At 36.3% G+C, this 21,958-nt stretch overlaps 2 protein-coding genes across 6 annotated transcripts; both read left to right on the forward strand.

Annotated features, from left to right (window-relative positions):
- Positions 1–1,967: 1,967 nt before the first annotated feature.
- On the forward strand, positions 1,968–10,142 carry LOC105051083 (chromophore lyase CRL, chloroplastic). Of its 5 annotated transcripts, XM_073243136.1 has the most exons (11): positions 1,985–2,125; positions 2,233–2,434; positions 2,561–2,610; positions 3,377–3,437; positions 3,539–3,574; positions 6,818–6,868; positions 7,185–7,277; positions 9,397–9,501; positions 9,589–9,717; positions 9,847–10,031; positions 10,124–10,142. In XM_073243136.1, the coding sequence occupies exons 2-10, from the start codon at positions 2,270–2,272 to the stop codon at positions 9,988–9,990; spliced, it is 834 nt and encodes a 277-aa protein (XP_073099237.1). In that variant the 5' UTR covers positions 1,985–2,125; positions 2,233–2,269; the 3' UTR covers positions 9,991–10,031; positions 10,124–10,142. The 5 variants fall into 5 exon arrangements, with proteins under 5 accessions (XP_029122268.1, XP_073099237.1, XP_010929667.1 ...); XM_029266435.2 differs by lacking the exon at positions 10,124–10,142 and having other exon boundaries at positions 1,968–2,125; positions 9,625–9,717; positions 9,847–10,078; XM_010931365.3 differs by lacking the exon at positions 10,124–10,142 and having other exon boundaries at positions 9,847–10,078.
- A 2,073-nt stretch (positions 10,143–12,215) lies between these two features.
- Positions 12,216–18,793, forward strand: LOC105051084 (obtusifoliol 14-alpha demethylase). Its single transcript, XM_010931370.4, has 4 exons — positions 12,216–12,354; positions 12,438–12,504; positions 13,182–13,685; positions 17,414–18,793. The coding sequence occupies exons 3-4, from the start codon at positions 13,215–13,217 to the stop codon at positions 18,413–18,415; spliced, it is 1,473 nt and encodes a 490-aa protein (XP_010929672.1). The 5' UTR covers positions 12,216–12,354; positions 12,438–12,504; positions 13,182–13,214; the 3' UTR covers positions 18,416–18,793.
- Positions 18,794–21,958: the final 3,165 nt, after the last annotated feature.

Here is a 21,958-nt window from a genome sequence, read left to right on the forward strand (position 1 = left end):
AGGCTACTTACTCAAATAACAACATGAAGGAACATAGAGCACGTTTGGTTTGTAGAAAATCGAAATAGGAATAGATTGAAATGAGAATCGAAATAGCGTTATTTTTCAACATATTTGGTTCATAATTGAAATTGTAATTGGATTGAAATTTGAATACTAAGATAAAGTAAGGATTGAGTTTTGAGGGATTCAGATATTTCTATCCCCATCCCTCTTGGAGTCAGAATAGGAATAGAACTCCCTCCAATCACTCATTTCCATTCCTATCTCTAAGTTCAACTCCTCCCAACCAAATATGCTATTATTCTTCTTGAAATATCTCCACCCTAATGTGGCTATATATACCTTTGGCTATCCTGTTTTCCTCATATCAAATAAATGCGAAAAGTAAAATTGAAATGGATACATTATGATTGAAGTAATTAAATAAACAATTGATTAGAAATGATTTAATCTCACAATTTCAAACAAATTTAGCTTTGATATTGGGCTAGCCAACCACTTAAGCCCATAAATTTAAACTAATAGAAAAAATGATCTAGGGAAAAAGAGATGGTCATCATAATTTTTGAGAATATGGAAATGGGGAGGGATCCATCTAAAACACTTGAGGATCATTATATAAACTTTTTTAATTATTATAATTATTATTTTTCAAAAATTAAAATAAGTATGTTATGGTTCTCCATTATATCTAATTCAGCATTAATCCAATTATTGGAAATGCACAAAGAAAGCATCAATTTGTAATCTAATATATGGGGATTATAATTGCTGTGTTACTCTACTCAGATAAGTAAGCAAGCCTATTTACTTGTTCTCTCGAGAGAGAGATAAGGTGGGGTTGTCACCACAGAGTTGAATCTGTTGGCCCAGTATGATGTTGCCATAAGCCCAGCCCAAGCCAACGCCCTTGGCCCAACCCAAGATATAAAAGAAATTTTTCTTTTTTTTTTTCCAGAACATGGTGGTTATTTACCAGAAGGTGGAGAACTCTAGTTTGAATCCAAGATCTCTCAATTAAAGAAATGGATGCCAACTAGCTCAGCTACAAGCTATTGATGAAAAATTCTTGCTTTAACCAACTTTTTAGAAGGGATTTTTTTTTTCTTTAAAAAGAAAAACTTACCTCATGATCACAATGGCATTATTTGATCTAACATAAAATTCTACGCATATGATTTGAGTTGGGTGCCCATATCATAATTCATAGTTGCTTATTTTGGAAAAAAAAATAAATTTCAACTATACCCAACTTTAAAAAATAATAAAATTCTCATACTTAAGCTTAATAAGAATGGGTTTAATTAGAGTTTCCATCTATAGATCAGATTCAGGCATGCTCAAGTTCAATGATGGGTTGAACAAGAGTTTTGTTGAACCGGCTTCGGTTCCCTATAGGCCGAAGCCACTTCAAATTATTTATTATTTTGTGGACTATTTTGAATATTCTAGTAGGCTCTACTCTGTACCAACTGAATCTAGATTTTCATACAGCGAAATAGGTTCTTAGCCTAATTGGATATGTTTATTTTAGGTCACATCTATATAATTTCTTTTCAAAATAAATTAAAAAACTTCTTTCAAATTTATATTTATTATACTTACATCTAATATCGGTAAAATTAACAATGCTAGTGAAACCTATTATTTTATGTGAAAAACCAAAATTACTCTTGAATGGGAAGGAAGATGCCACAATTTTTTTTGGTGTCCTTGAATGGTTGTTATATTTTCTAACATGACGTTTGAATTTTATTTAAAATTAATGATTTGATTAATATTTTCTTAAATTATGAATAAGGGTGTTGGATAAAAATAACTGTTGTGGAAGTAAGATTACCGATTGTAACTCGTAAGTATAATTTATCTCTAATCATAGAGGTTTTTTTTTTTTTTTTTTTTTTTTTTTTTAACTCACCCTTCCATTGATTGGCCGAACCCGAAGCAAGCCTAGCCATCTTCTCCTCGACTTCCTTGCTACCCTTCCCAGAGTGCCGCGGCCGCACCGATTTAGCAGTCCTACGACTTCGAAACCAGAGGAATTTAGAAGATAAACCCTCCCCTCTTCTCCCATCTCTTTCTCTTTTATTTTAATTTCAACGAATTCGTCCCTGAATTAACGGTAGAGTTGGATTCTTTCTCGTTTCTTGATTTCTTCCGATAACTCTCTTGGTTGGTAGCAGTGGATCAAGTGGGATTTTTGTTTTTTCCGATCGGTTTCTTGTGCAGTTGATTCGATTTCGAGGGGAAAGGGCCGAGGGGACAGATGGGAACGGATTCGGACTCGGGCGGTGGAGGGAGCCGAGCACGGGGATGGGTCCTCAAGGCGCTGGTCCTCTTCGGCGGGGCGCTTGTATTGAAGAGGCTGAGGAAGGCCACCACCAGGTGGGACCACGCCCGTGCCGTCGCCGAAGCCCTCTCCGGCGAGAAGGTAAGCCCCCTCTTACTGGGTTCCACTGTTTTGGCTTCGTGTAGTTTGATTTAGATTTCAGTTGGTTAAGTTAGTGGTCTGATCCTCTTCCTAATTTCTTTCTTTGGTTCGATTGGGTTTTTGAAGTTTTCTCGAGAGCAAGCTCGTAGAGATCCTGACAATTATTTCAATATAAGGTGAGCATTTTACTTTGGATATTGAGTATTCTTGAACTCCCATAACATATTGAATTTGTTAGTTTTTGTCCACCTTTCCATGTCAAGTTTAGATTTTGTGAGGTGGGCAGAGGTCCCTGCTTTGTTTTTGGTATGGATGTTGTTTGATGTTTTGGTTGTTTTGTTGCTGGACTTGGGTGTTATTAACTTGGAGTTGGAATTGGTTAGCCCCTCTGTTTGCTATTTCCATAAGAAAGTTCAGCACTGTTCAACTAAAAAGGAAATTATAGCTTTCTTCAATACTGGAATGAAATTTATCAGCTGTGGCTGGTTTTTCTTTCTCTTTGAGGTTAGCTTGTTTTGATACCTTGGTGCTCGGATTCAAATTCAACTGAGCTAGAACCTAGAAGGGGAACAAGTACATAACTTTGACTAACTAAGATAACATAAATGAAGATACTTATAACTTTGGCAATGATAACTGTAAGCATGATGACGAAATCTTCTTGCAACTATCTATTCGAAGATTTCTTGACTTAATGGAAGAGGTTTTGTGGTTTTGCTCTATGTGCTGACTTACACAAGTAGACCAGCTCAGTGCTAGAGTAGAATTCTAGATGGCTTTTTCTCACTGCATGATGATCAAAATCTTGGTACATATCTTGATCTATGCCTTCAACAAATCTTTGCCTCACTCGTGCCCAGCATTTTGATATAATGTTTTTTCCCTCCTTAAATAAATAAATATATTTACATTTCCAATAGTTGTTATTCTTTCTATCTGCAGAATGCTTATGTGTCCAGCAACAGAGATGGTTGATGGTTCAAGAGTGCTGTACTTTGAGCAAGTTTGTGCAGCTACATGACCTTTCATTAGCATTTAGTTATTCTATTCTATTTTATTTTCTTGTTTGTAAAATATCTGCTAATAGCTCTTCTTTTGTGACAGGCATTCTGGAGAAGTCCACAGAAACCTTTTCGACAGGTATGATTACTTCCATCCTGCATGCCACATACCTGTTACTTGGCCCTAGCATCTAAACTCTTTAATGCGCTTGCTTCTATACTTAACCAATACTGATATGTTGGTCTTTCACGATCAATTCTCTCTTGTCAATTACTCAAATTATCTCTTTTCCTAATTTCTTCTACTTAAACTGAACATATAAAATGCAAAGAGATGCAAAACTTTGGATGCTGAATGTGAGCAATCTGAAACAATTGTTTTGAGTTGAAAACAAACTAAATGTTTTCCTAAGAGACGATTGAATAAGAAATTAGATGTTTGCCATGAAGTAATGGAAAAATCATTGGACGTAAAAAACAGTAGAGAAGTAAAATAACTTAAATGAGGCTTTTGCCTACCATATCAAGGCAACAAAGAAGAGATGCATCAAAACAAAGAAATTGTAATCAGGGAAAAAAAAGTAAGCACAACTACCTCGTTACTTCAGTAGGGTATTAGAAAGAAAGAGGCATTCCCTCTTCTCCAGCTAGTTGTCATCATGGTTATGTTCTTCTAGAACCCCATCAAGGTCCAAGAATTTGATCATTGTATTTCATTCTTCCAAAACCTCCTTTCACGTAGCATATGATAAAATACTGGAAAAATCCAGCCTTTTCTTTTTTATTTGCTATGGTTAGTCAATGACTGCATATCTTCTGCTAATGTTGTAGGATGGTTCACTTAGCCAAAAATCTGGTTCCATGGTGGCAAAAAGGCACAATAAAGGTGGAGATCTGAATTACCCCTTTTGCAACATTTGCCTTGAAGTACATCCATTCCTAGGCCTGAATCTTATGTGAAGCCTAAAGAATTCTCTGTTATTTGATTTTGTCCACTTATAAAACATAGCGGTCACTGAACATAGAATTGGTTATCATGTATGCCAGTATTCACTTTGATTATGGCAATCAAACATAGAGCAATGCAACCTGATTTTCTCCTCCCATAATTCACTTTTAATATTAGGATTGAGGACCACACTCCAGCTTCTCTCTCTGCTATAAGTTCTTGTCTAAGGAATATTTAATTTGGTACACTTCGGAAAGCTGGAGGAACAAAATGCCAAGATGTTTCGAATGCTGATCACTATTCCATGCTGTCATCCTAATTGCCACATTTTTTAAATAAAACTTGTTTTTATGTAAATTCGACCAAGAACATAAGTTTTCTGTGCCAATCCTTAGTGCATAGCCTCCTAACCACTTTCCGGAGGAACCTACTTCATGTTTAGCTCATTCAAACAATTCCTCTCTTGTCTTTTTTGTCAAGAAAACTATGTTATTGTAGCGATCTCTCCTCATCCACCTCCTGACAAGAAATCTCTCTGCATGGTTCAAACTTTCAACACTTCTTTTGCTTCTTAGTGGATGCATTAAATATTGACCTCGGATGCTTGGAAATTCAACATGTAACATGCTTAGATTAAACTTCCCGTACATTTAGAATGATTTCCTCCTTCCAAAGTTGAGCTAGCTTCTCTTAGACTTTTTATTCTGTAGAGTCTCTTCATCGGAGGATCACTGTAATGAATGGGAGTGTAAACAGGTCAAACCATGCTGGGATAGATTTGAGCATGATATGGACCTGGTCCTTTTTGGTGATATGAAAACCTAATGCAATTGCAATTGAATGAGATGCGGTTCCTTATGAATTCATAAGTTTGGTTGCATTTTGTCTAGTTTATTGGATCTGTTCAGAACCATGTGAAATCAGTTTCTGTTTGTATCTTAGAATTTGGTTAGGAACTCTTGGTTTGCATTAGTTTGGTTGTAACTAGTCCTGATCTAGACCTTAATTATAGTAATAAATAGATCAAGCTTTTTAACACAAATTTGATCCTCAATCTTTTAGATGTGAATTTGATCCAAATAGAAACTTTCCAGATTAAGTTGAGTAGTTCTTGGCTATGTCACATGGACTTGGGTATGATGGTCGGGTGTTGGGTGTGTGTCAAGTGTGAGATAGTTGAAACATCTCTAAAAAGTTCTTCTGGACCAATACTAAATTGTTGTACCATATCCATTTGAAGTGGCAGGTGCAGGCTATGAAGTCAACCAAGGGTCCAGGTAACTCAGATCTTTTGGTTGGTTAGCTGCTTTAATCTGTTTGCAGCACTAGTCATGAGGCGAATCTGCTTCAACAATATATGATCAACTTGTCCAGCATAATAACCAAAATTCTACTCTGTCCTCCTGCATATGTATCTTGACAACAGCCCTCTCACTTTTTTTGATTCCTAAGCTCCCTATCTGATCAAAATAAAATGATAATACTAATGTCGACATGTTTTTTGTGGCTGTCGTGATAAGAGCAAGGGGATACTGCTAGTACATTGAAGATAACAAAATGGTACAAGGAGATGACACCTTTGCATGCTCTTTCCCTCAATGAAGTCCTTTTCTTGTCTTATATTTGTGAAATGTATGGCAATTTTCCACCACAAAAGATAAAAAAAGAGGGATGATGGGGTGCTGTTGGACCTTGTCTGAGATGCTAAGACTGTAGCTAGATCAAGAATAAACAACACAATCATTCTATTTCCTTAGTTATACCCATCATATCCCATAACTTACCTAAGAAGTGCCATGATCGCAGTCTTTTCTTGTCATCTTTACATGTATTATTGACTGTTCATTTATTATGTTAATTCTAATGTGTTTTTAGTCCAATAGAGTTCTCTTGATAGACATGTCCATTAACTGTTGCACTTGAATTAGCCATTTTCCTTTCTCTTTCATCTTCTGAACCAACACTTGAGCTCGTGATCTTATACATCATATTTAGAAAACGTAGGGGTCTATAGTCTTTTATTTCCACAATCTTCCTTTTGGAATGAGATCAGTAAAATGGGCATCAAGATATCTTATCCATACCTTTATATGTGAGAATGTTCCAGTGCCTTCTCATCAAATATGTCTTTGATCTATACCGAATAGATAAGATAAGGCCTGCAGATTCTAACACTGATTATTCTTACTTTTGATCATAGAAGAGAAGTATTAAGTATAGAAAAGTAAGTCAAAGAGGAGCAAAAGGATTACACAGTGGGCATCTGAGTTCTTTTTTCCTTTATTATTTCGGTTGCGACAATTTATATGTTTCCTGTCATATCGCCCATAATTTTATGCATTTTGTGCAACATCTCTGCTTTTGAATTGAGATGCCAATCATGCTGCTCGATTTTGTAAATGATGCTGACTGTCCATGCCTTTGTTACTGCAGAGGTTTTATATGGTGAAGCCTTGCCCAAAGGAAATAAAATGTGATGTTGAGGTGAGATCAGTTCTTGATTCATGTGTCACATCAAAGGAGACAAATGTCTGACTTGTGCATGTGTACTCTCATATATTGCCACTGTTTGAAGTCTTCTGAAACATATATTTGAATTTACCAGTATGTCCTTGCATAAGGCACTGATTTATCTCAACTTACAAGGAATGTATTGAGTTAGAAGAGATAAATGTGCTTAGGAAAATGTAACTTTCCCTGAATCACTAGAAATCTTTATGCTTGTCGGTAACACTTCAATAGACAAAATTGGAGCTGGCCTTGTTTTGTTGGGCATCTAATCCTATGACATCAATGACAGTTAAGTTCATATGCAATAAGGGATGTGGAAGAGTACAAAAACTTTTGTGACCGTCCAAAGGACCAGCGACCACAGCCAGAAGAAGTTATCGAGGTATGGCTTATTGCATATGATAACCTGTATTAGTTGAAATCTTCAATATGTTCTCCAGGTTAATAATTCTGGGTTTCCTATCAAATTGTAGTACAATTATTTTGCAACATGAAATGAGAACATTTTCTGATACATATATTATGGTGCTCTACATGACTTCCCCACTGTCTCTGGGAAGTATTGAATTATCAGTGATTAGCAGCTGACGTCTTATAATATGTGATTCAGACTAAAATTGCATTTTCCCATTGAATACTAAAACTCCAGACACAATCAATTGTACTTGGAAAGTTTGTAAGATACATTTTTTATTGTATAAACACTTGTCTTTATTAAGACTTAGCAAATAATCCTATGCAATTTAAATGACCCAATAGGGAAAAACAATAAACTCATGATTGAGAAAGGTAGAAATATATTTGCCAAGTTATACTCTTAAACATAATGTGGTGAATTGCTGGTGCAGCTACGATCATACAATAGATTATTCAAAAAAGTTGTTCAAGTAGATGAAGAATGCTGCCATGCTTCATGTGTTCAGATTACCATAATGGTGCTGTTTTCCTTCCAAGTTAATAAGGATATCTTGACGAAGAGTCTCGAGATTCAATTGTTGTGGAACTTAAATTTTTATTAAATAATTTTGAAAGTTCTGACCATGTTACATAACCAATAAACAGCTCAACTTTACTGAATACTTTTTGTCATTATAATGTGACCTGTTATTCACATTCTTTTGGCTGAAAATTTTTCAGCTTTGAATTTAAAAGATAGGGCATTGAGGGCATTTCACTTTTAATATTCCTGCCTGAACTCCTTGAGCAATGACCATTCAGGTATATTCATCACCTTCTCCCTGCCTCCATGATAGAAACCATATCAGCACAATATTCCTTTGTTTTGATTAGAGTTTAGAACCTTTTAATTAAAAGGAGAGAAACAGGAAAAGTGGTGAAATGACAAACATGTCACACAATATTCCAACAATTTCCTGAATACAAGATCTTGACTTTGAAACATGCATTTCCATGTTTATTACTCCGACTAAAGCATGAAGATACCCAATAAAACTGAGGACATTCTTCTTTATTCCTAAGCAGCCCATTTCTGTGCTCTGTTTTGCCCGGATATCTTATTCTTTTCCTAACTATATTTTGTTCTCATCATGTGTTCCCATATATTTCTTCTGTTTTTATTGCCTTACAAGTTGAATATGATTCAGAAATAAGAATAAGTGGAATAACAGTAGCATTGCCTATTCAAAAATTTGTGTTGCAATTTTTCTTTTCTTTTCTTTTCTTTTTTTTGCTGCAATTTTTGTACTTATTTTTAGCTGAAAGCGGCTTTGTCCATCAAAAAAGCTGAAAGGCATATCTTCCTCTTTGAATAGTTAACCTGGCACCAGCAATTTGGCTGGCATAACCTATCCTCGTGTATGGCTTTGTTTTGAAGGCTGTTTGGCAGGCATAATCCAAGCTTTGTGCTTTCTTTATTCCTGAATCAAACACTGCCATAGTGCAACATGAAGCACCCATGCAAATTTGGGCATCCCGGATACTGCAGGCTGAATGAGATGGTGGATCTCGGCAGGCAGAACCATCCAGGGTTATTGGTTTCCATGATATAGATGAGAAAGGATTTACATGAGGAGTATGATAAGAAATGAGAAATATAAAAAAACTTGAAGAAAAAAATTCTGTTGTTATTTATAAAAACCTGTAGTTCATATCACCTTCAGGATTCTGATGGATGCTGATCTTTTCTCTTGAGGGTGTATTAGACTTCCCAGCACTTGAATGTTTTCAAGCAATTAGAACTCATTCCCATACCATTTGTTCACATCAACAGCTGCAACTGTATTTGATTTCCATGCTTTAATTTTTGTTTTTTTTTTTTGGGCTTAGCTGGTATTTACTTTTGTGTGACAAATCCCTGAAATATTTCTTCTGTTGCCAATGACTAATGATTTCAATTAAAATATTAGCTCCTTATGTGCTTCGTTCACATTGTCACTGACCAGTTTTTATCTCAGTTTTAGTTTTATTAATGTGGAACTTCCCAGTGTTGCAAGTTGGCAAAATTATAGTCCATAAATTGAAGTTTGATGTTGGGTGCTCAGGATATTGCAGAACATTTAACAACCATACACCTTTCGCGCTGTGAACGTGGAAAGCGCTGCTTATACGAAGGCTCAACTCCACCTGATGGCTTCCCTAATTCCTGGGTACCCTTCTGTATACTTTCTCCTGCAGTTTCCTTGGGTTTCCGGTGAATGAACTGATTTTCCTTGACTCCATAACTATTCCTTTAGAAGCAGTGCTGTTTCTTACAAAGTGGTTATCAACAGAATGGTGCGACATATTGCACGTCGGAGCTTGCAATTTACAAAAATGGCGAAGTACATACTTGGGATAGGGGCTATGATGATGAAGGAAATCAGGTTTAGTGTCTTGAGCATAAAATTTTATATTCCCTCGATTGATTGTTGTCTTTCTTTGGAAGCACAAAATTACTGATTGTTTAGCAAAGAAAGGGGAAAAAGATTCTGATTGTATTATGATATCATCAGGTCTGGGGAGCGAGAGGTGGTCCATATGAGTTCAAACCTGCACCATCATCTAGTGTCGATGACATGTTTTCACCTCTAAACTTTGCCCCTACATTGTCACTAGAGAAGAAGATGGAGGGATCTTTTGTAATTGACGAGCAATAAATTCACTGTGTAAATTCTACATCTAGAAAATTGAAATAGATGTATATACTGCATCCCTTTTCTTTTGTTGCATTTCTCTCTTTGTTTTCGTTGGCTGCTGCCAACTTGAGCTCAATGGCCTCCTTTGTCCCAGGCGTTGTCAATTCTCTCTGCAGCATGCACATATTTCCATATTCAAGGTATGAGGTACTTGACACTTCTTACTAGAGAAGGCAGAATAATTTTCTTTTCGGTTTTTACTCCTCCTTTTTCCACCTCAAGCTGTTAGATTCAACAGGTCTGAACAGAGTTGGCTGAATCAGGGTAGGTATTTTAGCCATAGGATCGACAATCCAAATTACTATATGGGGCCCCTAGTAGGGGGCAGTTGTTTTGCAATATAGCACAATGGTTCAAATGCAATCAACCCATGGGTTACATCTTTAATAAATTATGTACAGAGTATTTAGTGAAAACTTTAAGTTAATTTGCATAATCTAGAAATTTGAATAGTTTGTGAATGCATCAGTTATTTTGGAATATTTTGGGGAACCTTTGACTGATGAATGGTTGATGAAACATGTTGAGGATCTCCTGACTTGTATGGTAATTCTATTTTTCTTCATATATGTCAAAGGGCCATTAGTATCCTCAATTCATATTGTAATCATACCTTGCCAAAAACTTCTTTACCAAGTGAGGGTGGATGAGGGTGTGTTATCATTAGTTTTTCTTGCTCTATTTTGATCGCATATATATACTCTCATTGCTTGTATGATAATAGCTCAAACCCAGGAGTGGAAGCTAGAAGACAGCATTCAGGAGAGTGTCTTGTTGTCGGTAACAAATGCTAGAGTACAAACTCTATTTTTCGAATTTTTTCAATTCAAGACATTCTCAACTCTCAATCAAACCAATTATTTTTTATATATAAAAAAATTGATGTAGGCCGATTCAAGAGGTCAATTAGGATTGGATTCCCAGTTCGACAAGCTTTTTGCGCAGCCCTATATGACATAAGTGCACTTTGGGTTACAATTGATGGGACTTCACTTAAGTAGTCTGCGTCAGGTTATACTTTTACATTCGTACCTTCTCAATAATTCTCATCTCCAAAAACATTAAGAGTACAAAATGGGACATTACTTTGATGAAATAATTTTATTCTATTTATTTTTCTTGAATGCTCTTATTCTTCGGTACCAGTGATTTGTGCCAGAAAAAGCTGATGATCGCTCATCTATCTACAGTTTTTTCATCTTAAAACACTGCTCGTGTGTCTTGGGTCAAATGTAGAGCCTATGCATTTACAATGCTAAAACCCACTCGCACCATCTATAGGACCTCATCTTTGCCGATTCATCTGAATATATTTAGATCTTTGTAATGTATCTGATGTTATAAGTAAAAGCACTGGTCATATTTCTCTCCTCTAAAAAGGAAATATAGACTATTGATCGCAAGTAATTTTTGAGATGATGGTTGAATGAAGTGATTGATGAGGTTGGGGTGAATTATTTGTTGGATTTTGCAATCTAACACGGAGGAATCATCATGCTTATAAGTTGTATGGATACATAAACAATTATTCAGTATCTCAGTCGAGCTGTCAAAATATATTTGTATATTTTTTTTTTATGACCGACTATAAAAACATTAATGAGAGATCAAATTTTTTATTTTATTTCTAAAATAAAATTTATTATTATTATTATTATTGTTACTGTTATAATTATTATAAAATAAAATAGAAATGATGATAATGATGATTATTGTGATAGGGCCGTATATGTAGGGATACATGGAAAGTTAGGCCTCATTGGTGGGGGCTGTGAGTTGTATCTTTGATGTGAAAGGATGGTCTTTATCCTTTTATTAGGTGAACCATTAGAATGCATTTTGCACAATTTTTAAAGCAGTTCAATATTGGTTCTGATACTTCAAAAAGTTGTGCAAAATACGATGCCATGGATACCCAATAAAAAAAGATCGATCATTCTTTCGGGCGAAAGACACGACCCGAACCCGATTGGTAGCGTGCGGCGGTGGATTGGATTCCGGATTTTCAACCCTCAGTCTCTTCTAGATTACGGCAATCTTGCTGAACGTGGCGAAAGGGGCTGCTGCCGGCGGAGCGGAACGAATGCACCCGTGGGTGAAGTGTTTGCAAATCGGTGCACGAATATTAAGGAAAAAAAATAATAATAATTAAATTCACTCCCTGACACGGCCTTCCCTTCCCCTGTTTCCGCCCCCGGTTCTCCTCTCCCTCCCCTCTTTAAAAATTAATTAGATTCTTTTTTCCCCACCACTCTTCTCCTATTTAATAAAATCTCTCTCCCTCTTTCCATTTTTTCAAATCCTTGGATGTCTCACTAGTTTGAGGTGATCCCTATCCGACACCTAAATTCTTTCTCTTTGCTCCTTTTCTTCTTGTTGTGAGCTCGATTTGTTTGTTTTTGTCGCAGGTCTCGTCGTGGTCAGCCCTAGCGTTCTTTGTCTGCCGGTGCTGGGGGAGTGTTTTCTTCAATCGAGGTCTGCTCTCAGCGAGCGATGTTTTCATTAAAAGAGAGCCTTTTTTTTTTTTTTTTCCTTTTTTTTGCTGCTCTTTTGTGATCTGGACTCAGTTGGCGGTGATTCGTAAGGTTTTTTGGTCTAAGATTCTTTTTTCGTGATCGTTTGCCTAATTTACTTGAATTCTGCTGCTCCTTTTTCCTTCTAGATTTTTGCTGATCGATAAATGATCTGAAACGAGCTCTTCTAACTGTTGCATTTCATTTTTCCTTCTCGGGATTTGAACTCGTTGTTATCAAAACAGAGACATTTTTAAGATTTTCTTTCCACGAACTTTTTCTGCTCTTTTTCTCCAGATTCTATGATCGATGTACCATCTGATGCTCTTATTGCCGCTGCATTTCGCATTTTTTGTGCCATGTTCTCAGGATTTGAACTCGCTATCATCGAAAAGGAGGGATTCTCCTCAAGATTTTCTGATCTTTTTACCCTTTTTTTTTTTCTTCTGCGAATTCTGCTGCTTTTTTCCCTCTAAATTATATTGATCCAGACTGAACTACGTTTTCCAATGCTTTCCACACTTTTTGCCCATTTCTGTGGTTTTCAACTCGTTTTCATAGGATCTGATGGATTTTTCTTCTATTTGATCTGATGGTTTGCATTCTTTCAACGAATTTTCCAATTTTTTTTTCCTCCAGATTCTGCCGATCTTTCGGAAGATTTGCGTTACAATGATGGATCTGAAGGAAAACAATATGTTTCTGAGCGCTGGGCTTCTGTTTCTGGCGACCATTGTCTTTGTGAAGCTTGTTTGCGCTGCTCTTGCGCCCAGGTCCAAGAAACAGCTGCCGCCAACTGTGAAGGCTTTGCCAGTCATTGGGGGGCTGCTCCGGTTCATGAAAGGCCCCGTTGTGATGATCAGAGAGGAGTATAAGAAGCTTGGGAGTGTCTTCACGGTGAATGTGTTGAACAGGCGCATCACCTTCTTCATTGGCCCTGAGGTCTCGGCACATTTCTTCAAGGCCCCGGAGGTGGAGCTTAGCCAGCAGGAGGTTTACCAGTTCAATGTGCCTACTTTTGGGCCTGGGGTCGTCTTTGATGTGGATTACTCAATCAGGCAGGAGCAGTTCCGGTTTTTCACTGAGGCGCTGAGGGTGACCAAATTGAGGAGTTATGTGGATCAGATGGTTATGGAAGCTGAGGTACATATATCTAAATCCATATAGGAACTTGCACTAGTTACACATCGACGACATTCTCTCTCTATATATATATTTATTTGTTGCTCAAAGTTTACAGTGAATGGTTTGACTTGTTCTCTCTGATTAAAAATGGTTATCTGGATGAAATGAACATGCTATTGATGAAGTTAATCTATGAGAACTTTTCAGATTGATATGAGCATTCATATATATTAATCCACACTGTGCTTTTAATGCTACGGTGCTTATAGCCAAATCTGATCTGATACTGATATTTGAAATTATTCTCTGTACCTTTTAATTTTGTCTGGTTTCAACATAAGGGATTGAAAGGATAAGATCCATTTTCATCACATAAGTACTATTTTTCTACTAATATTTGTTACAGAATTAAATTGTCAATTCCAGATGGATATTGATTTGACCAGTCAGTTTCAGTGTCAGTTGTTCTATGTTGCTATCCTTTAAGCAAAACATATCCATAAGGTTAAAGAGGTTGGAATTATTGTCAAATGTTTGATTCCATATCCACCCCGCACCCCCCCCCCCCCATGCATAACACACACAAACAAAAAAGAAAAAAAAAAAGAAAAAAAAAAAAGAAGAAGCATGCTTAAATTATTTCATACATGTAGAAATAAAATTTACAGTATTGTATTAGTCTCAATGCTTTAGATTGTCCCTTTTTTTAAAAAAAAATCCCCTCAAAGTTTGTAATTTTGGGAATTAAAATTGCTATTTTCATGATGTAATTACTATTTTTCCACTAATAAGTGTTGCAGAATAAAATTGTTAGGTCCACATGGATATTGATATGACCAGTCAGTTTCAGTGTCAATAATTTTATATTGCTCTCTTTTAAGCAAAACAAACCCATGAGGTTCAAGAGGTTGGAATTATTGCCAAAAATTTGATTCCATATTCACCAACAAAAACTGAAGTATGCATAAATTATTTCATATATTTAGAAATAAAATTTACAGTATTGTATTAGTCTCAATCCTTCAGATTGTTCTTTTATTTTTTTTAAAGTTCCCCAAAAAAGTTAATATGCTTTCCTGAACAATTTTATTTCCTTTGCATACCAATAATTAACACTTTGTCACCATAGAAGGATATTTAGGTTGTAACTGCTGTTACATATATCTCAAGCAACAATGATGAACTGCTTGGAGTAGCTTTATTTGATCTAGCTATTATTTGCATGTAGAAATTAGTCTATATACCACCTAGAAACTCATGTTGGTTGGTTTATAGAGAATGCCTTATCTAAGGTGCAGTTTGTTCCTGTGGTACATTACTTGGGGTGTTTGGTGATCACAAAAAACTGGTCCAGCTAGTGAAATATGGATCAAATTGATTAAGAACAAAGTTATAGCCAAATTGATTAAGAACAAAGTTATGGATGGTGACCTGCCAACTCTATGATACCACTATTAAGATTATCGCTTCGTTAAACTCTTTGTACTTTTCATGCGTTTGTGTTTGTTGAACTTTCAGCACCTTGTTCTGGCTTAATTTATGTTGAGGCTTCCTTCTTAGGGAATACGACCTGTTAACTATTTCTGTTATATTGTCCTGATTCAGTTTTATGGTCCAATATAGTTTGAAATTATGGTAATAATTTGTTGGACTACTATTTTTACAATTTGACCACACTCTGACATGAGATTTTCTTTCTTAGAAAAGGTTATAATAATGATTTATCTTGAGGCTTTCTTTGTTAGGAGATGCAATTTCTTAACCATCTCTGTTAGACTGTCCTGATTCATTTTTGTGGTCTGATATCTGTGACAAATATTTTGTTTCACTCTTCATTCAGTGTGTGGGCATGCATGTGCATGTTTGCTTGTGTGTGTGACTGCTGCAGTTTTTTCAACCTTGGTAACATGTGGACTTTTTCAAGCTTTCATCATTTTCATGCAGTCATATTAATAAGGAAGTTTAAACTGCGGTGACATATGAACTTCCCTTCACATAGTTGAGGTGTTCCCTGGTTTCCTAATTACTAGGACACCTGGGATCATGAGTGGTTTCAACATTCCACAGGAGCAATTACACTATTTGTTAATCAAATAAACCATGCTTGCTTGGTCCCATATGGCCTTGTAATCTTTAGCTCATATACTGGCACCTTCTGCAAGCGATCATCTTTGAAACTTCCACAAGTCATGCTTTGACATCTTATAAGTTTCCCACCTCTAGCTCCCTAAATTGTTTGTGTCATGAATGCCAATTGACTATTGATGCTACCAGTTCTCTGCTTGATGCTCTCATTCCAAAATGCATGATTTTCTGGAATGTCCTGTCAATGTTGAATGAACTGATATAGGTGAGTTTCCAATCAAGGAATTAGTTCATCAAAAACAAAGAAAAGGAGGAAGTTTCATGAGTCACCTTTTCCTTCAAAATACTAAACAAGGACTAATATAATGAGCTAGTTGATCAATATATTTTGGCTCAAACTACTCTCTTCTTCTTCCAACTTTGGTATTTCAGGATATCTGAAAATTAGCATTGTGGAGCTTTTCCAATCACTTCTTCAAGCTGGTTAGTCTCTTCAATTATCAGAAAACTAAGCTTGCAACTGAAAAGTTCAAAAGATCTGAAATTGTTTCTCCTTTGAATTTTTCCAACATGGTATGCTAATGTTGACTGTCTCTGAGTGGGACTAACACCTAGCATGAACCCTTCAATTGCTTGCTGAGTTATGCATTAATTATTGCCCCTTTTACTAATCTTTGCCTATGTATTCATTTTAAAAGAAGGAAGCTACTTCTAGAAACTTTCATTTATCATGTTCTCCATTTATATACTTAATTTAGTGTTTCTATTATACTATAATCCGGGATTCCAGGCCTCTTTATTTTCGCTATGGATTTCAATATTTTTAGGTCTGGGTCTTGTAAGCAAAATTACCATTTGCATGCCAATGGATGTTGCAGGTCTGTTTCTGAAAGTGTAGATTTATTTTCTCTGACATTGCAGCCCCTACAGACCTTGCATTGCCTTTGAAAATGAGGTAACTCCCAATGGAAGCATGAGGTTAGAACTAAGTTATCCAGCCAGAGTGCTTCTGGAAATGGAGCTGGATGTTGGGATGTGGGGTGGAAGTGAGCTTCCCAGGAGATTCCGAAGTGGGTGCAGCACCCTTCGTTGAAATATCCAGCTACCGGGAGCTAGACAGTGGGGAAGTGTAACTTAGTCAAGCAAAGTGATCATTGCCTTCATACATTTGGCATTTGAATTCAAATAGGAAATAATTGCCTGGAACCAAAAGAACATCTGTTTTTTAAATTGCTTTTTTCATAGCTTATTTAATTAATTATAGTTGTTAGTTAGAGATGATATTCTTAATATCTAATTAAACTTAGTGATCCTAATGACATTTCAAAGTGCTCAAATAAATTTTATAGTTTCATCAACCTCATTCGAGATAGCTGTCTTTGGCTTCTTTGCTTCCCCCTTGTCACTCCGAATTTCTAAGTACAAACGGTGGATGATAAATTTATGCATTCCAAGGTTTCAACAGCCAAGATGTCAAAAAGGTCTTACCAGTCAGTGTGGAATATTTTTGAAGTCATCATTATTATTGAGAAAATTATTCGAGACATTGTGGTGCCTGTATATGAACTTGTTATCCATATCACTGGCGCTTATGGCTGGGCATTGTACAAGTTGCTTTTCATAAGGTTTTATCATTACTAAAACTTGCATATGTTCTGCAGGATTACTTCTCAAAGTGGGGAGAAAGCGGCACGGTGGATTTAAAGTATGAGCTTGAGCATCTCATCATTTTGACTGCAAGTCGATGCCTCTTAGGGAGGGAGGTCAGGGACAAGCTCTTTGATGATGTCTCTGCACTCTTCCACGATCTTGACAATGGCATGCGCCCCATCAGCGTCATCTTCCCCTACCTTCCGATTCCCGCCCACCGTCGCCGTGACCGTGCTCGTGCTAGGATTGCTGAAATCTTTTCCACCATCATAAACTCCCGCAAGAGATCCGGCCAATCTGAGGATGACATGTTGCAGTGCTTCATTGAGTCAAAATACAAGGATGGCCGCCCGACCACTGAGGGTGAAATCACTGGACTACTCATTGCCGCGCTCTTTGCTGGTCAGCACACCAGTTCCATCACCTCTGCCTGGACTGGAGCTTACCTCCACCGCCATAAGGAATACCTCTCAGCAGCTCTGGAAGAGCAGAAGGATATTTTGAGGCGGCATGGGAATAAGATCGACCATGATATCCTATCAGAGATGGATGTGCTCTACCGCTGCATCAAGGAAGCTTTGAGGCTTCATCCTCCGCTGATAATGCTGCTCCGGTACTCACATAGCGGCTTCACCGTGAAGACAAAGGAGGGGAAAGAGTATGATATTCCAAAGGGCCACATTGTGGCTACTTCCCCGGCATTTGCTAACCGGCTACCTCATATCTACAAGGACCCAGACAGGTATGATCCTGATAGATTTGCCCCGGGAAGGGAGGAAGACAAGGCTGCAGGCCCATTCTCGTACATTTCTTTTGGGGGTGGTAGGCATGGGTGCCTCGGGGAGCCCTTTGCCTACTTGCAGATAAAGGCAATATGGAGCCATTTGTTGAGGAACTTTGAGTTCGAGCTGATTTCTCCTTTCCCTGAGAATGACTGGAACGCCATGGTGGTTGGGATCAAGGGGGAGGTGATGGTGCGCTACAAGCGGAGGAAGCTGTCTGTTGACAATTGAATGTTGCCGATCTGACCAGATATTCGATCTTCGGGAATGATGGCTTGCTTCTTCTCTTCAACAACTCTGGACTTCATGCTTCACAGTTTTGTTTGGCTAAGGGCCAGCCCTTGATTTTTGAACATGGTTGTCTGTTGCTCTTTCTATTTCATTTAGCATATGCTTTGATATTGTGATCTGTGTGCTATGGCCTGACTCATGGATCTATTATTGCCCAAGACTTTCTAGTGCTTTGTAGTGGTTTTCTTGCTGTTTTTCTATTGGAACATACTTTGGGTACTTCAGGCCAACATTTCCGGTCTCCTGCCATGTAAACTTATTGACGTCTAAATTCTGAAGTGTTTATATGTGGCAGATCGCCTTGGTGCATTCCCATTACTATTTTTTTATATACGTGTGGTGCACGTGCAGTGCATGTGGAGAATCATCTTATTCATGCTCGTTGTAAATGCTTGTTGATGCATTTCGATTTCCATGAGCAATATAAATATTAGATGATTAGATGTTACTATAATGCCCGGGTAAAATGTATTTTTAAGAAATATGATAAAATATTTACTGTTCAATCTTCTTACGTAGGGTTCCACTTAAACTCGACCGGTGTTGATTTTAGGTTTGAGAATTAGATCATATGGATTATTTGCTCGGCAGGCTGAGGTAAGTTAGATCCATTTATCGATCGAGAGAAATCCAGTTACCTTACATCTTGTGTAAAGTTACCATCACCCCACTCCGAATAGGAACTGGGTTTGATCATACTTTTATTCCAAGACTATTTACCATGATTACCCCAGCCCTATCCGTTGGGATGAATCCTGCCTTTCTTCCAAGTGAATTTATCATGAGAATGGCACAGAGATTATTATGAGAATCAATAATCTTCTCCCTTTACTGATAAAAGCTTCTTCTCTTAGGAAGGCTAAATGAAATCATCTATCATAACATCCTTTAAAGCAAAATTTATGTTCTGATCAACCGTAAAGCAAAATTTATGTTCTGATCAACCGTAAAATGGGTTAATCGACTAGAATTCTATGGATTTGCTAAATGGTTTCAAACAAAGTATTCCTCTGTACCGGAACCGAGAAGACCCATAAATTTCAGAATTTGAAGTGGAACTAGAGCAGAATTTTTGAGTTTTCTTATCCTTAAATTTGCCTCTAGCACACCCAATCAGCAATAACTCTCGAGCTAAACTGAGCTAACCCCAGGCTTCCTTGACAATTCAATTAAATAACTACAGATCAGCCTTTCTTTTAGTAGGGTTAACTTCGAGCTCTAACAAGTTAGAAGGCTCCAAGTCAGCTCTTCTATGAGTAGAATCAATTCTCTCACAAATGATATCCTCCAGAGCTTCCCTTACTATAATCTATGGCATTTTTTAACAAACCCTTTGGAAGTCTTCTCCCTCCATTGTTAAACTCATGTAAACCTTTCAACCTAATTTCTCTACTTGATGCTAGATTTTGCCAATAGCTTCAATAGTAGTAGCAAGAGACCCCTGATCGACTTGTAGACCTAAATGTTGACTTAAACTTGCCATATCCAACAGCGTCCAATAAATATAAAAAATATTTAGTAATTTGATTCAAATATGGTAATCTAAATTATTAGAAATTCTATTAAGATGCACGCTCTACGACGTCACAATAAAATCAACTCCACCAATAGAAAAAATATTTATATCTGCATTATCCCAAACAATTTTTTTATCTTCTCCTTTTCATTGTTAAATTACAAGGACGCTGGTCTGTTTAAACTTAGAAGAACTAGAAACATCAAATAAAGAAGAAGGTGCTCATTTTTTTTTTTGTCAAAAATTTCATCTTTCTAAATAACAGTCTAGCCTTCTTTCCCCGATTGGTTAATAAAATTGAATCTATAATAGCTATTAGCTATATCAAGAAAATAAACCATATTTCTACCCCTTTCTTTGAGTCAAATCTGTCCCGATCTCTACTCTACTGCTAAAAGTTTTCCTCATTTGGAATATCCTCCGGTAAGCTTTTCAACTATTTTGCTTCCATTCTCCCTCTCAACGAGATATCTGAAATCTATCAGTCTGTCCAATTTCTAAATTTTATCTTTAATTTCTGACTCGATTTTTTAGATATTATGAAGCTCCTTCTTAGCTCACATCTTAAACTACTTTTCTTAATGAACTTAAATTTTCCAACCAAAATAATTAATAGAAAAATTAGACATAAAATCATTCCAAGATTACTTAATAATTAATGGATACCGAAACATGATATAGCTTATATAAGATAAAATACATTTCCACGTACTAATTATTTTAACTCCAATTGCACACATCCTAAACCTAAACTTAGTAGTTCTAACCCAAAGTTTTAATTGTATTAGCCTTCCATAATTGTCCTAAATTAATTTCTAAAGGTCATAAATCTAAACTCTGATGTCACTTTTTTTGCCATGCCTTGACCACCAACATTAGCCAAGCACAAAGCAAATGAACACACATCCCATAAAATTTGATCCATAGGAGCATATGTGGACTGTGAATTTGAGAAAATTTTTGTACTGCGTGCAACGTAATAAAAGTGATGTGGAGCCCATCACCCAATCATCTTAGAGTACGTAGCCATCGCTTTCCAACGTATATTTAATAACGTATTTAATGCTTGCAGTTCTATTTTTTATTTAAAATTTTGAATGATAAAAATACACTTCCTGTTTCGAAAAAAATTATGACATCTTGCAGTCAAATTATGACTTCCTACATAGAAAAAATCATAATCAGAAATAATAAAGAGAAAAGAATATTTTCATCATCAATAATTTACGAAATTTTTAAAATAACATAAATATCCTTCTTTTTCTTATGACATCCTGTGGCCAAATTATGAACAGAAAGTCATAATTTGACCACAGGATATCATAATATGATTACATGATGTCATATTTTTTTTGAAGACGAAGGATATTTTCGTCATTCAAAATTTTAAACGAAAAAAATGAAGCAGGTATTAAATATATGTTGGAAAGCGGTGGCCACGTGACCCAATCAAATGAGGCGATATATTTTTGTACACCGCATGCGGTGTACAAAGAATCACTATTGTGAATTGTTTAAATTATAACTAAATAAGCATCAAAGCGAGCAATTGTAGAGGATAAAGCATCTAGAAATTTCTATCATTGTTGATCTCATAAATCAAGTTAGGTTTATTTAGAAAGGAAGATTTCCTTTAAATCACACAACATTTTCAATACAATTTATTCAAATAAAAAAAATCCAATGAAATCTTAAATCCTCATTCTTAACCTATAATCCTCTCCTAGCTACTCCATGGCATTTGGTGAAAAAACAAGTTGGTGAATTTTCAAGAAGGAATAAAAGAAGACAAATTGAATCTAGAATTAGACCACGAAGGAAATGATCAGATCAAACCTTAAACTTAAACAACCTACATTGCTAAAAGAAGGCATGCATTATTATTTTTAATAATTCAATGATTGTAGTTTATTTTATTTCTTGATCAAAAGTTGCTTAAATTTGTTCATGCCTACCTGGCGCAATTA

This window comes from Elaeis guineensis, chromosome 9, assembly GCF_000442705.2.
Source record: "Elaeis guineensis isolate ETL-2024a chromosome 9, EG11, whole genome shotgun sequence".
NCBI classification, from domain to species: Eukaryota; Viridiplantae; Streptophyta; class Magnoliopsida; order Arecales; family Arecaceae; genus Elaeis; species Elaeis guineensis.